This window comes from Mustelus asterias, chromosome 20 (genome assembly GCF_964213995.1).
Source record: "Mustelus asterias chromosome 20, sMusAst1.hap1.1, whole genome shotgun sequence".
In the NCBI taxonomy this organism is placed as follows: domain Eukaryota; kingdom Metazoa; phylum Chordata; class Chondrichthyes; order Carcharhiniformes; family Triakidae; genus Mustelus; species Mustelus asterias.
In genome coordinates, this window is record NC_135820.1 from 49,266,553 (window position 1) to 49,289,986 (window position 23,434).

Sequence of the window (23,434 nt, forward strand, 5' to 3'; positions counted from 1 at the left end):
AAAAAGCCATCTGGCCTGTCACAAGTAATACACAATTGAATCTATCATGCCCTTCATTTCAACTGTTTATTCTCTTGGGGAAAATAACTCAGAATGGATATTTCCTAATTCACAAAGAAGGAAGGACATAAAGTTAAACTGTTATACACACACTGGGAATTTTCAGACTGGAAAATCTCTTATCCAAGAATTCAGGAAATGTATACATCCTGCCTAATGCTGAAATTATCCCAAGTCAAAATCATTTGAAAGAAGACAATTGATTTTGGTATTAACAAAACTCCAGAGCATCCATCCATTGCTCAAATTTCTCTTGAATTGCTATTACAAGCAACATCCACCCTTTCTTCTCAGAGTCCAGCAACAACATCATTTCTAGGTGAGGCGGTGACATATTGGGATTGCCATTGAACAACAATCCAGCAGACCCATGGTGAGACCTGGGTTCGAATCCCATCATGACAGATAGTGAAATTTGAATTCAATAAAAATCTGGAATTAGAAGTCCAATGATGACCATGAAACCATTGTCAATTGTCTTAGAAACCCATCTGGTTTTCTAATATCCGTTAGAGAAGAAAATCTGCTGTCCTTACTTGGTCTGGCCTACATGTGACTCCAGATCCACAGCAGTGTGACTGATTCTCAAATGCCTTCTAAAATGGAGGGCAGTTAGGGACGGGCAATAAATGCTGGCCCAGACAACGACGCTCACGTCCCATAAAATGATTTTTTTTTTAAATTAGCTTTACCTCATTCCTATATTCCAACTTCAAAACCAAAACTTATCCAGTTATTTTCCAGACAAGTTAACTGACACAGCATTGACTACGAGTCCCTGTAATATGTTCTACAAATGGTGCTATCACTACTCATTTGGGGAGAAATCTTCTTATCTCCAGCCTCACTCGAGTTTTGTTAATGTTACCCATGTTTTCCAGTGCTTTTGCACAGTACAATTCTGCTTGTGTCAGCACTATCAATGTGTGTCAGCATTTTAAAGTCCTGAATATTTTTAAATGTAATTTACTCCCTTTAAATGAAAATATTTCCAACAATAAAAACAGCAGCAAGTTACATTTGTAAACCACTTGCGGGGTAAAAAATGTGCCAAGGCGAGATATCAAGGAAAAACTAGGAAAGCAATGGATGTTGCTATAATGTCATTGTTACACCAAGATTAATGTAAGAAAAGCAGCGTTGCCATTTATTTATTTCAAACTTATCTACCTCACTACAGTCACATGAAATACAACAATGGGTGACCAAAAGCTTCATAAAGTTTAGGTTTCAGGAAAAGTCTTAAAGGAGAAAAGGGTTGTTGGGAGGCATTCAAAGGCTGGGTGTCAACTCAGGTCCTCGCTGAGGTTTTCTGTGGTTGAATCAGATGGTCAGCGAATCACAGAGAATCCATTTTGAACTGGCAGCTGTGGATTCTGGAGGTCCAGCAGAGGAACATAGCAACCCTAGGTCTTAACAGCAGGCACCAGCAGAACAAATGAACCAGCAAAGGAGTGAGAGACAGTGGCCCTCATATCATCTTACAGGATGGCACTGTGGCACAGTGGTTAGCATTGCTGCCTCACAGCGCCAGGGACCTGAGTTCGATTCCCGGCTTGGATTACTGTCTGTGTGGAGTTTGCACGTTCTCCCTGTGTCTGCATGGGTTTCCTCTGGGTGCTCCAGTTTCCTCCCATAGTCCAAAGATGTGCAGGTTAGGTGCATTGGCCACGTTAAATTCTCCCTCAGTGTACACACACAGGTGCCAGAGTGTGGCGACTAGGGGATTTTCACAGTCACTTAATTGCCGTGTTAATGTAAGCTTACTTGTGACTAATAAATAACTTTACTTTTTTGATATACATGGACAAAATTCCACATTATTGGGTTCATGCCAGTGCTGTATATGTACTGGAACAGTGTTGCTGTAAGTGGCACCTTCAGTCATTCCTTGATATCACAAGGAGTGACTCGAATTGGCTGGAGACTGGCATGCGTGATGCTGAGGACATCAGGATAAAATGGATGATCCATTCAGTATTTCTGATTGAAGATGGTTGCAAAAGCCTCAGCCTTGTCCTTTGCACTGATGTGCTGGGCTCCTCCATCATTGAGGATGAGATGGTTTGTGGGGCCTCCTGCCCTTGTTAATTGTTTAAATGTCCACCGCTACTCACAGCTGGTTCTGTTGGATGTTGAATCAGTTAGCTCCGTCCATCATATGCTGCTTCTTCTCTTTAAGCCTGTGCTGTAGCTTCACCAGTTTGGCATCTCATGCAAACCGACTTGTGACTAATAAATAATCTTTAACTTCCCCCTTCCTATGGGCCACTGTCTGTGCGGAGTCTGCATGTTCTTCCTGAGTCTGCATGGGTTTCCCCCGCGTGCTCCGGTTTCCTCCCACAGTCCAAAAGACGTGCAAGTTAGGAACATTGGCCATGCTAAATTCTCCCTCGGTGTACCCGAACAGGCACTGGAGTGTGGCAACTAGGGGATTTTCACAGTAAATTCATTGCACTGTTAATGTAAGCCTACTTGTGACAATAATATATTTTTTAAAAAGTTTACAATAAAACGGCACCCAGGTCCCAACAAGGACAGTGGAACCCAAACTGAATGTTTAAAGATCGTAAGAAGTCTCACAACACAAGGTTAAAGCCCAACAGGTTTATTTGGTAGCAAAAGCCACTGGCTTTCAGAGCACTGCTCCTTCGTCAGGTGAGTGGGAGTTCTGTTCACAAACAGGGCATATAAAGACACAAACTCAATTTACAAAATAATGATTGGAATGCGAGTCTTTACAGGTAATCAAGTCTTAAAGGTACAGACAATGTGAGTGGAGAGCGAGTTAAGCACAGGTTAAAGAGATGTGTATTGTCTCCAGACAAGACAGTTAATGAGATTCTGAAAGCCCAGGCAAGTTGTGGGGGTTACAGATAATGTGACATGAACCCAAGATCCCGGTTGAGGCCGTCCCCATGTGTGCGGAACTTGGCTATCAATCTCTGCTCAGCGACTCTGCGTTGTTGTGTGTCGTGAAGGCCGCCTTGGAGAACGCTTACCCCAAGATCAGTGGCCGTATGCCCGTGACCGCTGAAGTGTACCCCAACAGGAATAGAACACTCTTGCCTGGTGATTTTTGAGCGGTGTTCATTCATCCGTTGTCATAGCATCTGCATGGTCTCCCCAATGTACCATGCCTCGGGACATCCTTTCCTGCAACGTATCAGGTAGACAACGTTGGCCGAGTTTCAAGAGTATGTACCATGTACATGGTGGATGGTGTTCTCACGTGAGATGATGACATCAGTGTTGATGATCCGGCACATCTTGCAGAGGTTGCTGTGGCAGGGTTGTGTGGTGTCGTGGTCATTGTTACCCTGAAGGCTGGGTAGTTTGCTGCGGACAATGGTCTGTTTAAGGTTGTGCAGTTGCTTAAAGGCAAGAAGTGGGGGTGTGGGGATGGCCTTGGTGAGATGTTCGTCTTCATCAATGACATGTCCCCATGGCATCTGGAGGTGCCATGGGGACCAAATTCGCACCTCAATATGCCAACATCTTCATGCACAGGTTCGAACAAGATCTCTTCACCGCACAGGACCTTCAACCAATGCTATACACTAGATACATCGATGACATTTTCTTCCTTTGGACTCATGGTGAACAATCACTGGAACAACTATATGATGACATCAACAAGTTCCATCCCACCATCAGACTCACCATGGACTACTCTCCGGAATCGGTTGCATTCTTGGACACACGCATCTCCATCAAGGACGGTCACCTCAGCACTTCACTGTCCTGCAAGGATAACCTCACGATGCTCCACTTCTCCAGCTTCTACCCTAAACACGTTAAAGAAGGCATCCTCGACGGACAAGCCCGCCGTATACACAGGATCTGCTCAGATGAGGAGGATCGCAACAGACACCTACAGACGCTGAAAGATGCCCTCATAAGAACAGGATATGGCGCTCGACTCATCGATCGACAGTTCCGACACGCCACAGCGAAAAACCGCACCGACCTCCTCAGAAGACAAACACGGGACATGGCGGACAGAGTACCCTTCGTCGTCTAGTACGTCCCCGGAGCGAAGAAGCTACGATGTCTTCTCCGGAGCCTTCAACATGTCATTGATGAAGACGAACATCTCGCTAAGGCCATCCCCACACCCCCACTTCTTGCCTTCAAACAACCGCACAACCTCAAACAGACCATTGTCCGCAGCAAACTACCCAGCCTTCAGGAGAATAGTGACCACGACACCACACAACCCTGCCACAGCAAGCTCTGCAAGACGTGCCGGATCATCGACACGGATGCCATCATCTCACGTGAGAACACCATTCACCAGGTACACGGTACCTACTCTTGCAACTCGGCCAACGTTGTCCACCTGATACGCTGCAGGAAAGGATGTCCCGAGGCATGGTACATTGGGGAGTCCATACAGACGCTACGACAACGGATGAATGAACACCGCTCAACAATCACCAGGCAAGAGTGTTCTCTTCCTGTTGGGGAACACTTCAGCAGTCACGGGCATTCGGCCTCTGATCTTGGGGTAAGCGTTCTCCAAGGCAGCCTTCACGACACACGACAACGCAGAGTCAGTGAGCAGAGATTTATAGCCAAGTTTCGCACACATGACGATGGCCTCAACCGGGATCTTGGGTTAGAACATAGAACATAGAACAGTGCAGCACAGAACAGGCTCTTCGGCCCACGATGTTGTGCCGAGCTTTATCTGAAACCAAGATCAAGCTATCCCACTCCCTATCATCCTGGTGTGCTCCACGTGCCTATCCAATAACCGCTTAAATGTTCCTAAAGTGTCTGACTCCACTATCACTGCAGGCAGTCCATTCCACACCCCAACCACTCTCTGCGTAAAGAACCTACCTCTGATATCCTTCCTATATCTCCCACCATGCACCCTATAGTTATGCCCCCTTGTAATAGCTCCATCCACCCGAGGAAATAGTCTTTGAACGTTCACTCTATCTATTCCCTTCATCATTTTATAAACCTCTATTAAGTCTCCCCTCAGCCTCCTCCGCTCCAGAGAGAACAGCCCTAGCTCCCTCAACCTTTCCTCATAAGACCTACCCTCCAAACCAGGCAGCATCCTGGTAAATCTCCTCTGCACTCTTTCCAGCGCTTCCACATCCTTCTTATAGTGAGGTGACCAGAACTGCACACAATATTCCAAATGTGGTCTCACCAAGGTCCTGTACAGTTGCAGCATAACCCCACAGCTCTTAAACTCCAACCCCCGTTAATAAAAGCTAACACACTATAGGCCTTCTCGGCCTATAGTTCATCGCTTCTCGGCCTTTTGGCTAAGATCAAGTGTAGTATGGTTGGCAGCCCATGGTTGGCCGCACTTGGTTGAGGTCATTAGGTTACACTGAAGCTTCATATGTTTCATATGAAGCAATTTTTAAAAGCGGCATCTCGGCCTTTTGGCTAAGATGCAAATGAGCTCAAGTCTTGGAGGAGGAACCTCCCTCTTCTCCAATCAGCTTGGCTCATGTAGATCAGGCCCAGGACAGGGTGGTTTGGTCGCTCGCCCTGTCTTGACAGCCTGGATCTGAAATGTCTCAACTTGTTGAGACTCTGAATTGGATTTGATTTGATTGAATTGGAAAAGTATTTAAAAAAATAGGCCTTCTTCACAGCTCTATCCACTTGAGTGGCAACCTTTAGAGATCTGTGGATATGGACCCCAAGATCTCTCTACTCCTCCACAGTCTTCAGAACCCTACCTTTGACCCTGTAATCCACATTTAAATTAGTCCTACCAAAATGAATTACCTCACATTTATCAGGGTTAAACTCCATTTGCCATTTTTCAGCCCAGCTTTGCATCCTATCTATGTCTCTTTGCAGCCTACAACAGCCCTCCACCTCATCCACTACTCCACCAATCTTGGTGTCATCAGCAAATTTACTGATCCACCCTTCAGCCCCCTCCTCTAAGTCATTAATAAAAATCACAAAGAGCAGAGCATCAAGCACTGATCCCTGTGGCACTCCGCTAGCAACCTGCCTCCAGTCCGAAAATTTTCCATCCACCACCATCCTCTGTGTTCGATCAAATAGCTAGTTACCTATCCAATCGGCCAACTTTCCCTCTATCCCACATCTCCTTACTTTCATCATAAGCTGACCATGGGGGACCTTATCAAACGCCTTACTAAAATCCATGTATATGACATCAACTGCCCTACCTTCATCAACACACTTAGTTACCTCCTCAAAAAATTCGATCAAATTTGTGAGGCACGACTTGCCCTTCACAAATCCGTGCTGACTATCTCGGATTAATCCGCATCTTTCTAAATGGTCGTAAATCCCATCCCTAAGGACCTTTTCCATCAATTTACCAACCACCGAAGTAAGACTAACCGGTCTATAATTACCAGGGTCATTTCTATTCCCTTTCTTAAACAGAGGAACCACATTCGCCACTCTCCAGTCCTCTGGCACCATCCCCGTGGACAGTGAGGACCCAAAGATCAAAGCCAAAGGCTCTGCAATCTCATCCCTTGCCTCTCTCATTGCCAGATTAAGAGATGCACATGTTGAGGTGCCAGGCGAGTGGCTCAGGGGGAGGGACACAGGTGGAGGAAAGAGCCAAGCATGCCAGCATGATGGGGTATCTAATGAGAGCGCGGGTCTGAGTCCAAATCCTGGATGTCTCCCGGGAGTAACTCAGTCCAAACTGCTTCACTCTAGCCCTTTATCGACACAACAGTGGACGTCAGGGATACGTTTGAGAGAATGCCCTTGCATTCCAGTGGTGCGCTGACTTTTTGTCTGTGGTGGAACTGGTGTCACAAAAGTGCCCCCGGCATTTGTCAATGAGCCAGACTGTGGTACGAGGCAGTGTGTGTATGTGTGTGTGCCTGCGGAAGGGCAGTGCGGGATTAGTGTCGGAGTGACAGATAAGAGAGGAGAGCCAGTTTTTGCGGGCGGAGCCAAGGCGGGACTAAAAGCCTATAAAATGGGCAGGGGCAGCAGGAAATCGGGTTGTTGGTTGCCCAGAAAGAAAAGGGGATTGCAAGCCTCTCTCTTTCTTTCTATGCGTGAAGCTGTCAAACTCACTTGGGGTGGGGGAAGAAAAAAAAGTAATCTCCAACATGGCACAAAACTCAACAAACAATATACAGATATTCAACAAAGCCAGGGTAAGAAATCGCGAGCAGGCAGTGAAAAGCTTCACTGTTTATTTTCCATCGCAACGTTGTAAATCCACCCCCCCCCCCCTCCCTCTCGTTGCAAATATAAAGTAAAATCATGGTGGCCGTTTTTGCCTGAAATTAATATTTGGTTCGGTTGTACCCTGAATAATGTTGTCCTTCGCGTTTGGTAATTTCAAAGCAGAAACCGCTTTGATTATAATGGGAGTCTATCACTCGCAGTGAACCACTGCCACTCGCTCCCTCAACTTTTTTAAATTTTAGCCGGTGGTTTGAGTTGAGCAGGAAGTAATAGGAGCGTTTTTAAAAATTGGTTCTCGTCCAGCAGGACATGTTAACAGTGAACGGAGATCTCGCTGTCAGTAATTGCAACATGAAGTAATGTAGTGGTGTTCCAGTGAGATTTCAGGAACTTTCATATCCTGGAACAGATTAAGTTTCTGTTAAATAATCGTTGTTTAAGAGACTATCCGCGATCAAGTGTGAGTGATAATTGCAAATGCTGGTCTTGACTAGGAAATCAGCATGTTTAATTCTAATCCCAAATCTCTCCCGACCTGCCCAGCAGTTAAAACAACACTTGGGTGTTCATTCTTTCTTTCCCTTCCCACAGTTAAAATTGAAATTGTTTTATTTATTAGGGGGAATTAATTTCCAGGTTCACTTAAGCAAGATTATAAATCCTTCAACAATGTCCCTTCCTTCCGAGATGAGGGGACAATTGACTGTGTTAACTCATCAGCATTGCAAAAATCACAATTCTGCCATTACATTTTGTTTAATCTGGTCATATCCTGTTGCATGCGTTTATTTTCGCGCAATTTTCAACTCGTCTTTAGAATGATGATGTGAAATTTGTCTAAGCCGGATTTACATCGGGATTTTACGTGCAGCTGTTGCTTTTAGCAGCCGAACACGTGAGCCATAGAGAGAGAGAGCAGTGGTGCTAACTGCATTTGTTTGTAGCAGGTAATTGGGACAGGGTCATGCTTCCTTCCTGATCAGTTTAAAAGCAGCCTGCATTTCAGCTGTTCAAAGCACTTGGGGTGGCACAGTGGTTAGCACTGCTGCCTCTCAGTCCAGAGACCTGGGTTCAATTCTGGGCTTGGGTCACTGTGTGGAGTTTGCACATTCTCCCTGTGTCTGCGTGGGTTTTCTCCGGTTTCCTGTCACAGTCTGAAAGACGTGCTGGTTAGGTACATTGACCTGAATAGGTGGCGGAATGTGGCGACTAGGGGAATTTCACAGTAACTTCATTGCAGTGTTAATGTAAGCCTTACTTGTGCCTAATAAATAACCTTTAACTTTAAAGGCTTCAGGGCAAAAATAAGAATTATGGTTTTGCCAGTGTCCAGCAAGTCGATGTCCAAGGAAGGTCATTTCAGGTGGCTTCTGATAGAATTCCTTGTCTTGGGCCTAAGAACTTGCCTGCTGGTTGATTCTGTTGAAGACATAGCAAAGTATTCTTGTATCCTGGAAATTAGTTCACTTTGTCGGCAAAATACAGGGTTCTTTCTGAAGATCAGACTTTGAGAGAGGCAGGCTGCAAGCCTAGAGTCTGGTTTTCTCTGTAGAGGTTAAGCCGCAACTGACTATAGAATTCAAAAGCTGCATAATTAAAGGAATTCAAACAGGATAAGTTTCGATCATGTGATAGGGTGGTTTCAGGTCGAGCTATTCAACCAATGAGGCCCCTGGTTAAACCCCATTGTGTTTTGTGCAAACCACTAGTAAATGGTGTAAATGGTTGGTGTAAATGTCTTGTCCACCATCCTTTGTGTTGGCTTGGCTGGAATGTTTATACAATGCAAGGAGCGTTAGTTAATTTGTTAGTCCTTTGTCCATTTTTGAACTGTCAGAAACGTCCAAAACTGCCATCATGTCATCAGTTCAGTCCATTTAACAAATAATTGTATAAAGTAGCTAGGGTGACGCACAATAATATCTATATATTCCTCATGCCTTCCAATCATGACAGGTTAGTAAGTTAGGTTGCTCCTGTCTGTTATTTTCTGGTGAGCATTGCACCACCTATGATCTCAGCACTCTCAAGCCTCACCTTCATTCTCTTGACCCATAAATTTTTGAGTTTATTTATTAGTGTCACAAGTAGGCTGCAATGAAGTTACTGTGACTTAGTCACCACACTCTGGTGCCTGTTTGGGTACACTGAGGGAGAATTTAGCATGGCTGATGCATCTAACCATCATGTCTTTTGGACTTTGGAAGGAAACTGGAGCGCCCGGAGGAAACGCGCGCAGACACGGGGACAACTTGCAGACAGCGCACAGATAGTGACCTAAGCCAGGAATCGAACCTGGGTCCCTGGCGTTGAGGCAGCAGTGCTAACCACTGTGCCACCATACTGCCATATGGAACCTCTTGTAGTTTAATATAATGCTAAACTTACACAACCAACTTGTGTAAATGAGATAAATTGCTCATATTGCTCAATGGTTAAAATAAATGTTCCTGTAGAAAGCATAGAATGCAGTTATTATTAGCCAGTTCAATGAGCAAGCCATTGCAGAGCAGTAGGAAAAATTAACCTTATTGTTTTAGGATTAAAGTACATTATCTTTGCAGGGCGGCACGGTAGCACAGTGGTTAGCACTGCTGCTTCACAGCTCCAGGGACCTGGGTTCGATTCCCGGCTTGGGTCACTGTCTGTGTGGAGTTTGCACATTCTCCTCGTGTCTGCGTGGGTTTCCTCCGGGTGCTCCGGTTTCCTCCGGGTGCTCCAGTTTCCTCCCACAGTCCAAAAATGTGCGGGTTAGGTTGATTGGCCATGTTAAAATTGCCCCTTAGTGTCCTGGGATGCGTAGATTAGAGGGATTAGCGGGTAGAATATGTAGGGATATGGGGGTAGGGCCTGGGTGGGATTGTGGTCGGTGCAGACTCGATGGGCCGAATGGCCTCTTTCTGTACTGTAGGGTTTCTATAAAACAAAAAGAATTTTTCTTTATGATCAGACGATGTTCTGAGCATCACTGTGCTCAGAAGCTATCAAACAATTTTAAAGGCCACGTGAAAACTTAGCGAGTGAGATGAGTAGAGAAGCACACTTTTTTAAATGTATTAATGGTTTGAAACTCATAGTGGTAACTAGAGTTATCCTGTTCCATAGTTAGACTAATTGTGTAGGAATTATATATCAAAATTATCATTTGTTTTTCATTACAGGTGGAACTTCATCTTCATCTTGACGGGGCTATAAAACCTGAGACAATTTTATATTTTGGCAAGTAAGTTGTTTCCCACATTGTAAATCAAAGCAACTTTTTCATATTTGTCACATGGGTTGAAATAAGTTTTTAGATGTGGTGGATTCTTGTTTAACTCAATTGAGAAGGGGTTCTCAATTTGTTTACCTTGAGGCTCTTCCCCCTCCATTTATAGAACCTGTGCACCAGCTTTTAGTAATGTCTACATGGATATTTCACTTGCATTCCATTGTTTCTCCATGGATTCGAGTCTCTTGCTAAGAAAATATTCCAATTTGCCTTTCTCGGATTCAAGTTGGAACACCGTTTTCCTTCACTTTCCTGATTTTCATTGTCTATCTATCTGTGTCATTTAGTAACTTCCTCCTTCTATCTATTCACTTAATGTGGCTCTTAACAGTGCAGTTTGCAATCATGGATACACAACTTTTCATTCATCCAAGTCAATATTTAAAAGTGAAGTAATCATCATAGATCCCTGGGGAGCACCACTTGCCACAACATACCAATGAGAATACATTTCCTTTAACTCCAATCTCTGTCCTACATCTCAACCGATTGCTGACCCAGGTAATCATGTTATCTCTGGGTCTCTGCACCTTGTTATTTTTTCCCAATAATCTCTCATTTATAAAGCCTTATCAAATGACTTCTGGAAGATCATATAGGGGACGGCACGGTGGTACAGCAGTAAGCACTGCTGCCTCACAGGACCAGGGACCTGGGTTCAATTTCTGGTTTGGATCACTCTGTGTGGCATCTGCATGCGCTCCCCGTGTCTGTGTGGGTTTCTACCGGGTGCTCTGGTTTCCTCCCACAGTCTGAAAGACATGCTGGTTAGGTGCATTGGCCAGGCTAAATTCTTCCTCGGTGTACCCGAACAGGCGCCAGAGTGTGGCGACTAGGGGATTTTCACAGTAACTTCATTGCAGTGTTAATGTAAGCTTACTTGTAACACTAATAAATAATAAAAATGAAATAGACGATATCAGTAGACACTCTCGGATTCACCATGCCTAAGAAAACTTTATCAAATTAGTCAAACATGACTGACCTTTCACGAATCTATGCTGATTTGTTTTGATTGGCTAATGAATGATCAAACACTCACTCTGTCTCTGACACATTTCAGTAACTTCCCCATATTTGAAAAATCTGCAGTTATGTATGTTCTACACTCCTTCCTTCTTCAATAATGAAGTGACACGTAATGTTTTTTTAAATGAAATATGCAATTTCTGAATCGCGAGAACTTTGGCTAATTATGACAATATGTTTGCAATTTTCTCTCATTACTTGCAATACCCTAGAATGAAGATAATCTGGTCATAGGGATTTGCACATCGTAAGTCCCATTATTTTCTCTTTTGCCATTTTCATATTAAATCCATCATGTTCATTCCCTTAGTTTATGCAATTACTTATGCTGCACTACAGTTTCCCGACACTTAGTGCCACCTTGCTATTTCTGCAGCCAACGCAGTAAACAGTTAATTATCATAGTTGTACTATGGCTAAAATCGATGGTGATTGTAAACTTTCTGAATGGACATTGCCACATTGCCCATTTGCAGAATTGCAATAGTCGACTTTCTAACTTAGAGTGTGCCGTGTTTCATTTAAATACATACAGCCAGGTTTTATTACTTGTTCAGTCGTTTAAATGCTGTGCATTTGTATGATATCAATATATAAATAGAGGAAGGACAAACCACTAGCTTGGAGAATTAGGAGAGCACATGATCCCTGCTGACAGGCAGAGTGTACAATATGCCATTATTCATTCTTTCCCTTGTGTGTGAAATTATTCCATTCTCCCTATTTTAGGGGAAACAGTGGCATAGTGGTATTGTCGCTGAGCGATTAATCCAGAGACCCTGGGTAATGCTCTGGGGACCAGGGTTCATATCCCACCACGGCAGATGGTGAAATTTGAATTCAGTAAAAATTTGGAATTCGAGGTCTAAAGGTGACCATGAAGCCATTGTCGATTGTTGAAAAAAACCATCCGGTTCACTAATGTCTGTCAGGGAAGGAAATTTGCTGTCTTTGCTTGGACGGGCCTACACGTGACTCCAGATCCACAGCAATGTGGTTGCCAAATGCCCTGAGGAATGGGCAATAAATGCTGGCCCAGCCAGCAATGCCCACATCCCATGAACAAGTATAAATTTGAAACATTTTATTCTTAAAAACAGTAACTTGCCAGGTTACAGGCAAAACTATGAATCTCGGATTCTGTCAGCTGTGCATGTCATCATGGATGGATGAAAGGTTATACAGAATGATGCAACCAAGACTGAACACATAGTCAAAGTGCGCAGTAACCATACAATTCCATGAAGTCTCATCACTTCAGACTAAATTCAAAGCAAACTGTGGTGGTAGATATGTAGATGATGATCTGTTTCTTATATGATTCACTTGTGCACCATGCCAAATTTGTAGTCCTGTAGAAGGATTGTGAAGAACACAGTTATGATGATGGATCATGTAGATCTGAAATGTTGGGTGAGATTCTCCGTCCGCGTTCGCCTCAAAGCCGGAGAGTCCCACCAGAGGTCAATGGACCTGTGTATGGTCCGCATCTGCACCCCCTCCCCGCCCACTACAATTCCCGTGGTGGGTGCGACGGGAGAATTCCAAATGTTAACTGTTTTTCTCCACAGATGCTGCCAGACCTGCTGAGTTTATCCGACATTTTCTGTTTTTATTTCAGATTTGTAGCATCCTCAGAATTTTATTTTCATCTGAGTGTTTAATTCACCACTATTTCTCTTCCAGGAATGCCTTCCTTGAAGAAGAACTACTCCTGTCTGACGGGATTTCTGTTTTTCTCTTTTACCACGTTCACCTTCATTGCTTTCCATCTTACTTTTGTTGTTAAATAAGTTGTTCACCAAAATTCGCTTCCACAGCCAGTTCTGTAGAAGAATCATTTTTAGATCAAAATGTTAATTCTGTTTCTCTCCCCAAATGTCACCAGGCCTGCTGAGTTTATCCAGCATTTTTTGTTTTTATTACACACAATATCCAGCTTCCTGGAGACAGATTTGCTGTTTGGGTAGATATATTGTTCACACACACGTAAATAAGTATGTATGTGCACCTGTGCCTGGATAATGGCAATGCACAAAGATACGGCACGGGGTGGCATGGTGGCAAAGTTGTTAGCACTGCTGTCTTACAGCGCCAGGGACCCAGGTTCAATTCCTGGCTTGGGACACTGTCTGTGTGGAGTTTGCACATTCTCTCTGTACATGCTTGGGTTTCCTCCAGGTGCTCCGGTTTCCTCCCACAGTCCAAAGATGTGCAGGTTAGGTGGATTGGCCATGCTAAATTGTCCCTTGGTGTCAGGGATACTAGCTAAGGTAAATACACGGGGTTATGGGGATAGGGCTGGGTGGGATTATGCTGGGTCGGTGCAGATTCAATGGGCCACTTGGCCTCCTTCTGCTCTGTAGGATTCTATGATACTGAAACGTAAAGATGAAATAACATTATTTCAAAACGTCCTTCCCTCGATTGCAAATCAGAATCTCTATTTAAATAACTTCCGGTTATAGCTTTGTGAGTTTTTAAAGAAAAGTTTTCCTTTATGATTAGCTGGAGCTACCAAGGCAGTGGGACTGGGCTTGGGCACCAGAGGAAACCAGTCGACTCTGAGGAAACATGTTAAATTCCAGTTTTCACAAAGGGCCCTCAGTTTAATAAACAGCAATGTTACAGTTCTAGAGAATGGAGCAAGCAAGATCAAACAGAGTTCCAACAGAACAAAAGATTTTGTTGCTTTGAAATTATGTGCTGAGCATGCTTTTGTAAAGGATTGGGAACAAGTGTCATCAGATAAATGGTATAAGAATTGTATGGCAGATTCCAGAAAACTGTAGGTAAAATATGTGGGGGAAATGTAGACAGGACTGTTTGTTTATAGCTGAACAATGGCCACCAAGTGCAAAGCAGAGAAAAAGCAACTTCATCTGACAAGTTCAAAGTGGGCTTTCTAACAGCACTTTGGCAATGTCCCAGCTCTTCATAACTCTGACTGCCTGTTTTATACGGGTGGATGTATCAGCCAAGGCGCGTGGAGGTCAAATTTCAGGAAGCATTATGTAACACTAAATGGGTGGAGTGTTTTATGATTGGTTAAATTCCAGTGATTAGGTTTTGTGTTGATATTTGCTGATGCTGATATTTTAAGTAGGGTGATTCTTTATCAGGACAATTATTTCTCCCATCTTGTCAGACAAGGGGTTTGCCTCTTGAAACAAGATCTTGAAATGTCCTTGCGAATTTCTATTTTCATTCCTGGGATGTGGATATCACTGGCTAGATCAGTATTTATTGCTTATCCCTACTTGCCCTTGAAAAGGTGGTGGTGTGCTTTGAGGTATAGTGCACCCACTGTTTCAAGTTTAAAGACTGCAGTGCAAGCCTTTACTGAGCTAATGTAGAATGTCAGTTTACAGAAGAAATTTTGAAGTCTGGTCTAACTCCCAGTAGTTAGAATCGTAGCTTATAGTGACAAGATAGCCAATTGCTGTTACAATGAAGAGGTCTACTTCCAGCTTCATCCATGGTCTGTCTGGGATCTTGTGTATTGTTAACAGCTCTCAAGCTTGTTTGGCTTGTTACTTCTTACAAGTTAATGGTTGATGTGGTCTTTAATTTAATTGCTTACGTTTGGCCAGTAGAGCACTTCCATATCCTTTCTCAGACCCAATTGAATTCCTTGATGGTTTGCATAGATGCACTTCAGCATCTCTCCTCATCTTCTCAGTGATGATTCTATTTTCCTTATAAGAAGTCTCACAACACCAGGTTAAAGTCCAACAGGTTTATTTGGAGCTTTCGGAATGCTGTTCCTTCCTTGGGTGAGTGGCTGTTTTCCGTGTACAAGATGCTATCTTAGGATGTCAATTCATCCTGGTTATGCCCAATATACTCTTGTGATCATAGGTGTGTCCTTGAAAATCTCAGGCCATCCTTTCATCGTTAATTCTTGTATCACTTGGAGAGTTGCATCTTGCTGTGCTTGTCAGATTCAAAGTCTCTGCTGAGTTGACTTCCAGATCACGTTGAGCTGCTGCTTCAGGTGAATCTGTGAATTTCACATTCTGCTGTTGCATCCTCAACTTTCCTTGTGGGGGGGGGGGGGGGGGGGGGCGCTGCTCTCAACAGTATATCTGTGATACACGTAGTTTTCCTTGCTTGTTTGTCATGTCCAGATGACATCTCTGCAAATGAAAAACATTCTTTGCAGACGCTTTGGACAGATGGTAGTGATTTGAGAAAAATGTTTTGAAGAGGTTTGTGTTTGGACTCCAGTGTTACTTTGTCTCTGCCAAGCAGATATTGATAAGAATGCTCACAAGCAAAAACAATAGCTAGGCACTCGCGCGCGATCTGAGCTTTGATTTGATCTGAGTTATTATTGTCACATGTTTTGGTATACAGTGAAAAGTATTGTTTCTTGCGCGCTATACAGATAAAGCATACCGTTCATAGAGAAGGAAAGGAGAGAGTGCAGAATATAGTGTTATAGTCATAGCTAGGGTGTAGAGAAAGATCAATTTAATGCAAGGTAGGTCCATTCAAAAGTCTGATGGCAGCAGGGAAGAAGCTGTTCTTGAGTTAGTTGGTACATGTCCTCAGACTTTTGTATCTTTTTCCCGACGGAAGAAGGTGGAAGAGAGAATGTCTGGAGTGCACGGGGTCCTTAATTATGCTTTGCCAAAGCAGCGGGAAGTGTAGACAGTCAATGGGTGGGAGGCTGGTTTGCGTGATGGACTGAGCTTCGTTCACGACCCTTTGTAATTTCTTGGCGTCTTGGATAGAGCAGGGCCCATACCAAGCTGTGATACAACCAGAAAGAATGCTTTCTATGTTGCATCTGTAGTAGTTGGTGCGAGTTGTAGCGGACATACCGAATTTCCTTAATCTCTGAGAAAGTAGAGGCTTTGGAGGGCTTTCTTAACTATAGTGAGCTTGGCATCATTCTGTGTGTGTTAATGCCCTGGATGCAATTGTGACTGGTTATCCTGGCTGCATTATGGTTGCACCAAGGCCTGCCTCAGTGTCATCACACTGACTCACCAGTCTCTACCTAGTTCTGCCACATATCACCTTTCATTTCTGCCAGAGCAGGGAGCAGGGAGGGGGAAGGTTAACAGCCATGTTAACCCGCCCAGTATTTTACTTGCAGTTTTCAATTTGTGTTGCTTTTCCTTGTGCTTTTTCAGATTTTTAGTAGATTTGAACATTTCTATATGTTGTTCTGTGTTGTGGCTTCCCTGCAGCATTTCCAGGTTTTCAAAAACGCTATTTTGTTTTCCACTCCTGGCGCAGTGTTTTGAGTTCAAAGACAGCAATACTTCTTAGTATCTTTCTTAGTGTGGGATCTTTATTAAACTGTAAAAATGTCTGCCTACAGAAAGAGTGCGTGACAAAGATCACATGACTACTGCAAGCCAGATTGGACATGTAGTACTGTTGCATTTCAGAACCCAAATAGCAACGGTATTGTTAGGAAGGGAGTTACAGCGACAGTGAAGGAACAGCAATATATTTACAAGTCCAGTGTTGTGTGGTTTGGAGTTGAACTTCCAGGTGGTGATGTTCCTATGTGTCTGCTGCCCTTGTCCGTCTAGATAGTAGTGGTCATGTGGTAGGAAGGCGCGGTCTTGATGAGTTCCTGAATAGTTGAATGAAAGTAAAGTACTGCAGATGCTGGAAAACTGAAATAAAAACAGAATGTTGGAAAGACTCGGGTCTCACAGCACCTGTACAGAGAGAAACGGAGTTAATGTTGAGTCCATATGACTCATCTTCAGAGCTCCATGATGTGGAGATGCTGGCATTGGACAGGGTGGGCACAGTAAGAAGTCTCAGAACACCAGGTTAAAGTCCAACAGGTTTATTTGGAATCATGAGCTTTTGGACTGCTGCTCCTTCCTCAGGTGAGTGGAGAGTTGGGTTCATAAACACGGCATATATAGGCAGAGATGCAATTGCAAGATAATGGTTGGAATGCGAGTCTTAACAGGTAATTGCATTCCAACCATTATCTTGCAATTGCGTCTCTGTCAATATTTGCCATGTTTATGAACCCAACCCTCCACTCACCTAATGAAGGAGCAGCACTCCAAAAGCTCGTGATTCCAAATAAACCTGTTGGACTTTAACCTGGTGTTGTGAGACTTCTTATTCTGCCTACTCCCAATAACCTTTCATCCCTTTGTTTATCAAGAATCTATCTACCTCTGCCTTAAACACACTTAAGACCCTACTTCTGCCACCTTTTGAGGAAGGGAGTTCCAAAGGCCCACTGTCCTGCAGAGGAAAAAATTCTCATCTCTGTTTTAAATGGGTGACCCCTAGTTCCAGATTCTCCCATAAGAGAAAATATCCTCCCTCCATCCATTCTGTCAAGACCCCTCAGGATCTTTGTATGTTTAAATCAAGTCACCTATAGCCTGACCAATCTTTCCTCATAAGACACCGCCCCCCCAATTCCTGGTATTAGTTTTGTAAACGTTCTCTGAACTGCTTTGTGTGTATTTACATCCTTCCTTAAATAAGGAGACTAATACTGTACCCAGTACTACAAATGTGATCTCACCAGTGTCCCGGCAACTGAAGCATAACCTCCCTCACAAAAACAATAGCCTATCTATCAGCTTTCCTAATTACTTGCTGTAACTACATACTAGCCTTTTGAGATTCACCCAGATGCCCCTGTATCCCGGAGCTCTGCAGTCTCTCACCAGCCAGATTATATGCTTATTTTTTTATTCTTTCTACCAAAATGGCCAATTTCACAATTTGCCACATCGTTGCCCACTTGCTTAACCTATGTTCCCTTGCAGCCTCCTTCTGTCCTCTTCATAACTTACTTTTCTACCTATCTTGGTAGCATCAGCACATTTAGCAACTATACTTCTGGCCACTTATCCAAGTCATTTATATAAATTGTAAAACATTTAGGCCCTAGCACACTATTTGGTACAATCTCCCAGTCAGAAAAGACCTATTTATGGCTACCGTCTATTTCCTGTTAGCTAACCAATCATGCCAGTATATGTCCCCTTAGACCATGACCTTTTAGCTTCCGCAATAACATTTGATGTAGTATCTTAGCAGATCAAATCATTGAATGTGCTCATTGACTGTCCCCTGGTTCTAGACACACCTGTCAGGGGGCACATTCTATTTACATCTACCCTGTCACTCCCTGTAATTTTTTTATGTTTCAGTGAAATCAGCTCTTATTCTTTCGGAACTCTAGCGAATACAGGCCCAGTTTCTTCGATCGGTCTTTATAAGACAATCCCACTATCCAATGGAATTATTTTAGTGAACCTCTGTTGCACTCCCTGTGTAGCAAGTATGTCCTTTCTTGGATAAAGAGATCAAAACTGTACGCAACACTCCAGGTGTGGTCTCACCAAGGCTCTACATAATCGAAAGCAAGATATCTTTACTTCTGTGTGTTTGTATTTAAAGCCGTTTGCAAGAAAGACCAATGTGCCATCTGCCTTCCTAATTGCTTGCTGCACTTGCATACTAGCTTTTAGTGCCTCATGAACAAGGACACCCAGGTCCCTTTGGACATCAACACATCCAAACCCCTACATTTAGATTCTACAGTGAGTTTCTTCCCTGAACCACTCTCTGCCTGTCCACCTCTCCCTTCCTCCTTTGACCAAGCTTTTGCACATCTTTACTAATTTTGGCTCAGAGCCTATTTTATTCTGGTTACTCCTCTGTGAAACCTTTTGGATAATTTTCTAAGGTAGGCTATATAAATTCAAATAGCTATTGTTTACCTTTGTACATTTTTGTAGAATGTCGTTTTAATTTTCACAACTTTTTTTCCAACTTTATTAATCACAAAGTCCCGTACAATTGCAATTGTACCAAAAGGGCAAAATACTGCGGATGCTGGCATCTGAAACAAAAACACAAAATGCTGGAGAAGCTCAGCAGGTCAGACAGCATCTGTAGAGAGGGAATAGAACCAACGTTTTGAGTTGGGAAGGGCCATCCGACTTGGGGTGACCCATCGACCCTCCATCAGAGCTCTGAAGACCCTTCCCGACTGGAAATGTTGGTTCTATTCTCTCTCGACAGATGCTGTCTGACCTGCTGGGCTTCTTCAGCTTTTTCTGTTTTTGTTGCAATTGCATTATGTTGCTGTGATAACCAGAATATTCACTTTCTCACCCACCCATCAAAGAAAACAAACCAATTGACACTGCATTTCCTGTTTTCTTTGTAAAGAGAGATTTCACCAGAGGGGAAGCTCTGTGGAAGTTCCCATGCTGATTTTAGATATTCTGTGTAACTGTTTTATTAGTTTAAATCCAGCGTGTAATTTGCTGGACATTTTTCTTCTTGAAGGTCTGCCACAAATAACATGCTTCACATGAATCTATACCATTCATAATGATTATGACCATAATGGAACGCTCTGTAATTACTTGTGAGATTTATCTAAATTGAATTTTTTCCTAATGTTTAGAAAACGTGGCATCAGATTACCAGGGGACTCCGTGGAAGAGCTTATGAGCTATGTTGGATATGACGAACCCTGTAACCTCACTCAGTTTCTTGAAAAATTTAACTACTACATGCCCGCCATTGCGTAAGTGAAATTTTGCATTTTCAGATCTTTTACTGAAACCAGGGTTTGCTTTTGACTATCCAAATTTGCAAGGCAAATATTGGGTTTGACCAGAGTAAATATGTAACATTACTTAACAAAAAATGCTGCTACTGTTGCTTTTACCATTGATGCAGCAAAAACATCACAAGTGCTTTTAGCAGAGGGAACTGAAGACTAAAGCCCCAGTTCTATTACCAGGCTGACAAATAGTCCAGTTCTTTTCCATGACTTCTTCTTCTCCATTATTTTAACCTGCAGGCCTCATGTTTAGAGCCTTTAAGTCTCCTGTTAAAACCTGAAAGGTGGAAATGTGATAACAACAGACTGCCATTAGTCCCCACTATGTGGTTAGGATTCAGGAGAGCATGAAGGTTGGGGAAAGGGGGTGGAGGCTTGGGCATGAGAAGCAAGATTTCTTTGTTGCAAGAAAATAAATACCTTTTCTGGGTCACTTCCAAGCCCAGATTTCTTTTGCCACCAGATTGGTCTGGTGTGAAAACCAACTTGGCTTCCCACTGAATGGCTATGGTTAAAATTGCACTAGGGCCCAAATGACGGAGCCTGGTGAAAAGCCACGGTGCCTTCCGCTGGGGGCCTTCTCATCTACTGAGGAGGAGGTTCAAATCCAAATTCATGGGAAGGCAATAGGCTAAATCATACTGCTGTTTTAGCCTGCTTGAGTAATCTGCACTTGAGTTTGAAAGGGTAGGTGACCAAATATTTGGTTGCAGACTTCAACATTTGAAAATTGGGAGACAAACTTTGGAAAGAAATTTCCAGAACACGGAAGAGATGAACTAAGGTTCATTGTTGATGGTAGAGCAAAAGATACAATTTAGGCTGGAGTTGCATCAGACAAGGCTGAAGCATTTGCAGCCACCTTCAGCCAGAAATGCTGAGTGCATGATCCAGCTGGGCTCCTCCGGAGGCCGCCAGCATCACAGATGCCAGTCTTCAGCCAATTTGTTTCATTTCATGTGATATCAAGGAATGGTTGAAGGCACTGGATACTACAAGGGTTGTTTGCTTTGCACAGTGGTTAGCACTGCTGCCTTACAGTGCCAGGGACCCGGGTTCAATTCCCGCCTTGGGTCATTGTCTGTGGGGAGTTTGCACATTCTCCCCGTCTCTGCGTGGGTTTCCTCCGGGTGCTCCGGTTTCCTCCCACAGAACAAAGATGTGCGGGTTAGGTGGATTAGCCATGCTGAATTGCCCCTTAGGGCCCGATTTTACCATTTTCATTCGAAGTGCTGGATCTGGGCGCAATTCAGATCCGACTTGGAAATCTGCTTTCAGGCGCCCCCATACGCACTGAGCCTGAAAAAAAAAATCGCAAGTCTGAATCGTGTTGTGGGCGGGGCTTATCGGGCCCGAAACAATCGGAGCTCTGAACTGCACATGCGCAGAGAAGAAAAATGTGAAAAACGCGCCCCTGTCACATCACTCCCGGGCCACAAAAAGCGGATAAAACGGCCCGGGAGCAAAAAGCGGGAGTGATGGCCCCCATAGACATCGTCTGTGGGGGCCATTGTAGGTGGGCGGGTAGGTGGGCGCTAACCAGAGTTGGGCCTTCCCCAGGAAGAGTGGAACCAGCTACAGGTGCTGAGGCAGGCTGTTTAAAAGGCCTGTGTTGGTGCTTTGGGACTTTGTCTGAAGATTTCTGCTCCTGCCATCAGTGGGCATTGTGACAGGGTGGGGAAAGGGTGGGCATTAAACTTGCTGTGATTGTAAAAGTCAGTTTTCTGGCTGCAGAAAATTAGTTTGAAGTTTTGTTCTCTCTACTTTAGCCGAGGTTTCCCGCTGATTGTGTCGAGAACCACATTGCATTCATTTACACTTCATAAATACTCACTAAAAAGCTAACTGATTAGAATGATGTGCCCTCCCAACAGATAAATAGAACGGTCTGTTTTACGATATAAGTGGCAAGCTTCACCTCTATGGCTTTGAGCTTTGGATGTTGTTTTCCCCTTGGGCACCTCGCATAATTTCACTTGAGTGCCGTTAGTAAAAGCTGTGCTAAGACTGGACAAGGGAGGCAGGTGACGGCTGGAAGTGGCGGAGGCATAGGATAAAAGGGTGGAGCGAAGGCTGGACAGTGGAGGCAGGATTAGGAGGGAAGGGCAGGGGGAATGTCTTAGAGGGCGGGGTCCTGGGAAGAGAACATGGGGTACTGATGATAGGAAGGAGCAGTCAGGAGGGAGAGTGATGCAGTAGGGTAGCAGGTCCAGTCGGGGGAGTGGGATGCAGTCAGTTGGCAGGTCTAGAATGAGAGTCTGTAGGTGATGCTCTCATCGTGTGGATCATGGATCAGAATAAGACAGGTGACTCTGATAATGGGAGGGGACAGGGTCCGGTTGGGCATGGGGACGATAACTAGTGTCGGCTCTGAGAGGAGCAAAGGAGTGGAGGGGGAGGCGATGACCTAGTGGTATTATCGCTAGACTATTAATCCAGAAACTCAGCTAATGTTCTGGGGACATGGGTTCGAATCTCGCTGCGGCAGATGGTGGAATTTGAATTCTGTAAAAAAAAATCTGGAATTAAGAATCTACTGATGACCGTGAAACCATTGTCGATTGTTGGAAAAACACATCTGGTTTACCAATGTCCTTTAGGGAAGGAAATCTCCCATCCTCACCTGGTTTGGCCTACATGTGACTCCAGAGCCACAGCAATGTGGTTGACTCAACTGCCCTCAGGCAACTAGGGATAGGCAATAAATGCTGGCCAGCCAGAGATGCCCAAGTCCCATGAATGAATAATAAAAAAAAATTCTAATAAGGTCCAGGGTAATTGATGTATATTAAACAATTAATCCCAAAGCAGCCCTTCTTTACGACTGCGTCATGACAACCTAGTTTAAATTCTTGACTCCTGGAATGGAACTGTGACTCTGCACCTGGCCGAGAGGCGAGACCCTACCAATTGAGCCAAGCTAATATTATGTGCCAGTTGTCGAGCTATCAACACCAGTTTGTTACTTTCAAAAGGAAGGTCATGTCATTTTCTTGTGACTGGTGCCCTGTGACTGGAAAATGTGTCTAACAAGTGCAGTGAGAGGCCATCACAAGAAAGGAATAATAGTAATAGTAATTTTGTGTAAAATGAAGATGAATTTTTAAAATCCGATATAATTGGGTATCATTACTGAAGCAATATTGTTTAATTGAAGTTCGAAACATGGGCCGAATATGTTTCATTCCCCTACTATTCCACAATTGAGCTAACAAAATAACTGGTCAGTGTTGACACGTGAATAACAAGCACATGAATGTATTTGGGCACTTTTAAAAACTTTTTAGAAAGAACATGGTCAGTTATTTATGTTA

The 23,434-nt window shown here is 43.8% G+C and overlaps 1 protein-coding gene and 1 pseudogene across 1 annotated transcript in view; both read left to right on the forward strand.

Moving 5' to 3' along the window:
* The first annotated feature begins 5,328 nt into the window (after window positions 1-5,328).
* LOC144508759 (U2 spliceosomal RNA) lies at window positions 5,329-5,534 on the forward strand (annotated as a pseudogene).
* A 1,451-nt stretch (window positions 5,535-6,985) lies between these two features.
* The window catches only part of ada (adenosine deaminase), a 59,656-nt gene continuing 43,207 nt past the window's right edge, over window positions 6,986-23,434 (forward strand). The window contains exons 1-3 of the mRNA XM_078236507.1: window positions 6,986-7,199; window positions 10,395-10,456; window positions 19,959-20,081. Coding sequence (XP_078092633.1) covers window positions 7,152-7,199; window positions 10,395-10,456; window positions 19,959-20,081 — 233 coding nt within the window. The 5' untranslated portion in view covers window positions 6,986-7,151. The remainder of the gene's footprint in view (window positions 7,200-10,394; window positions 10,457-19,958; window positions 20,082-23,434) is intronic.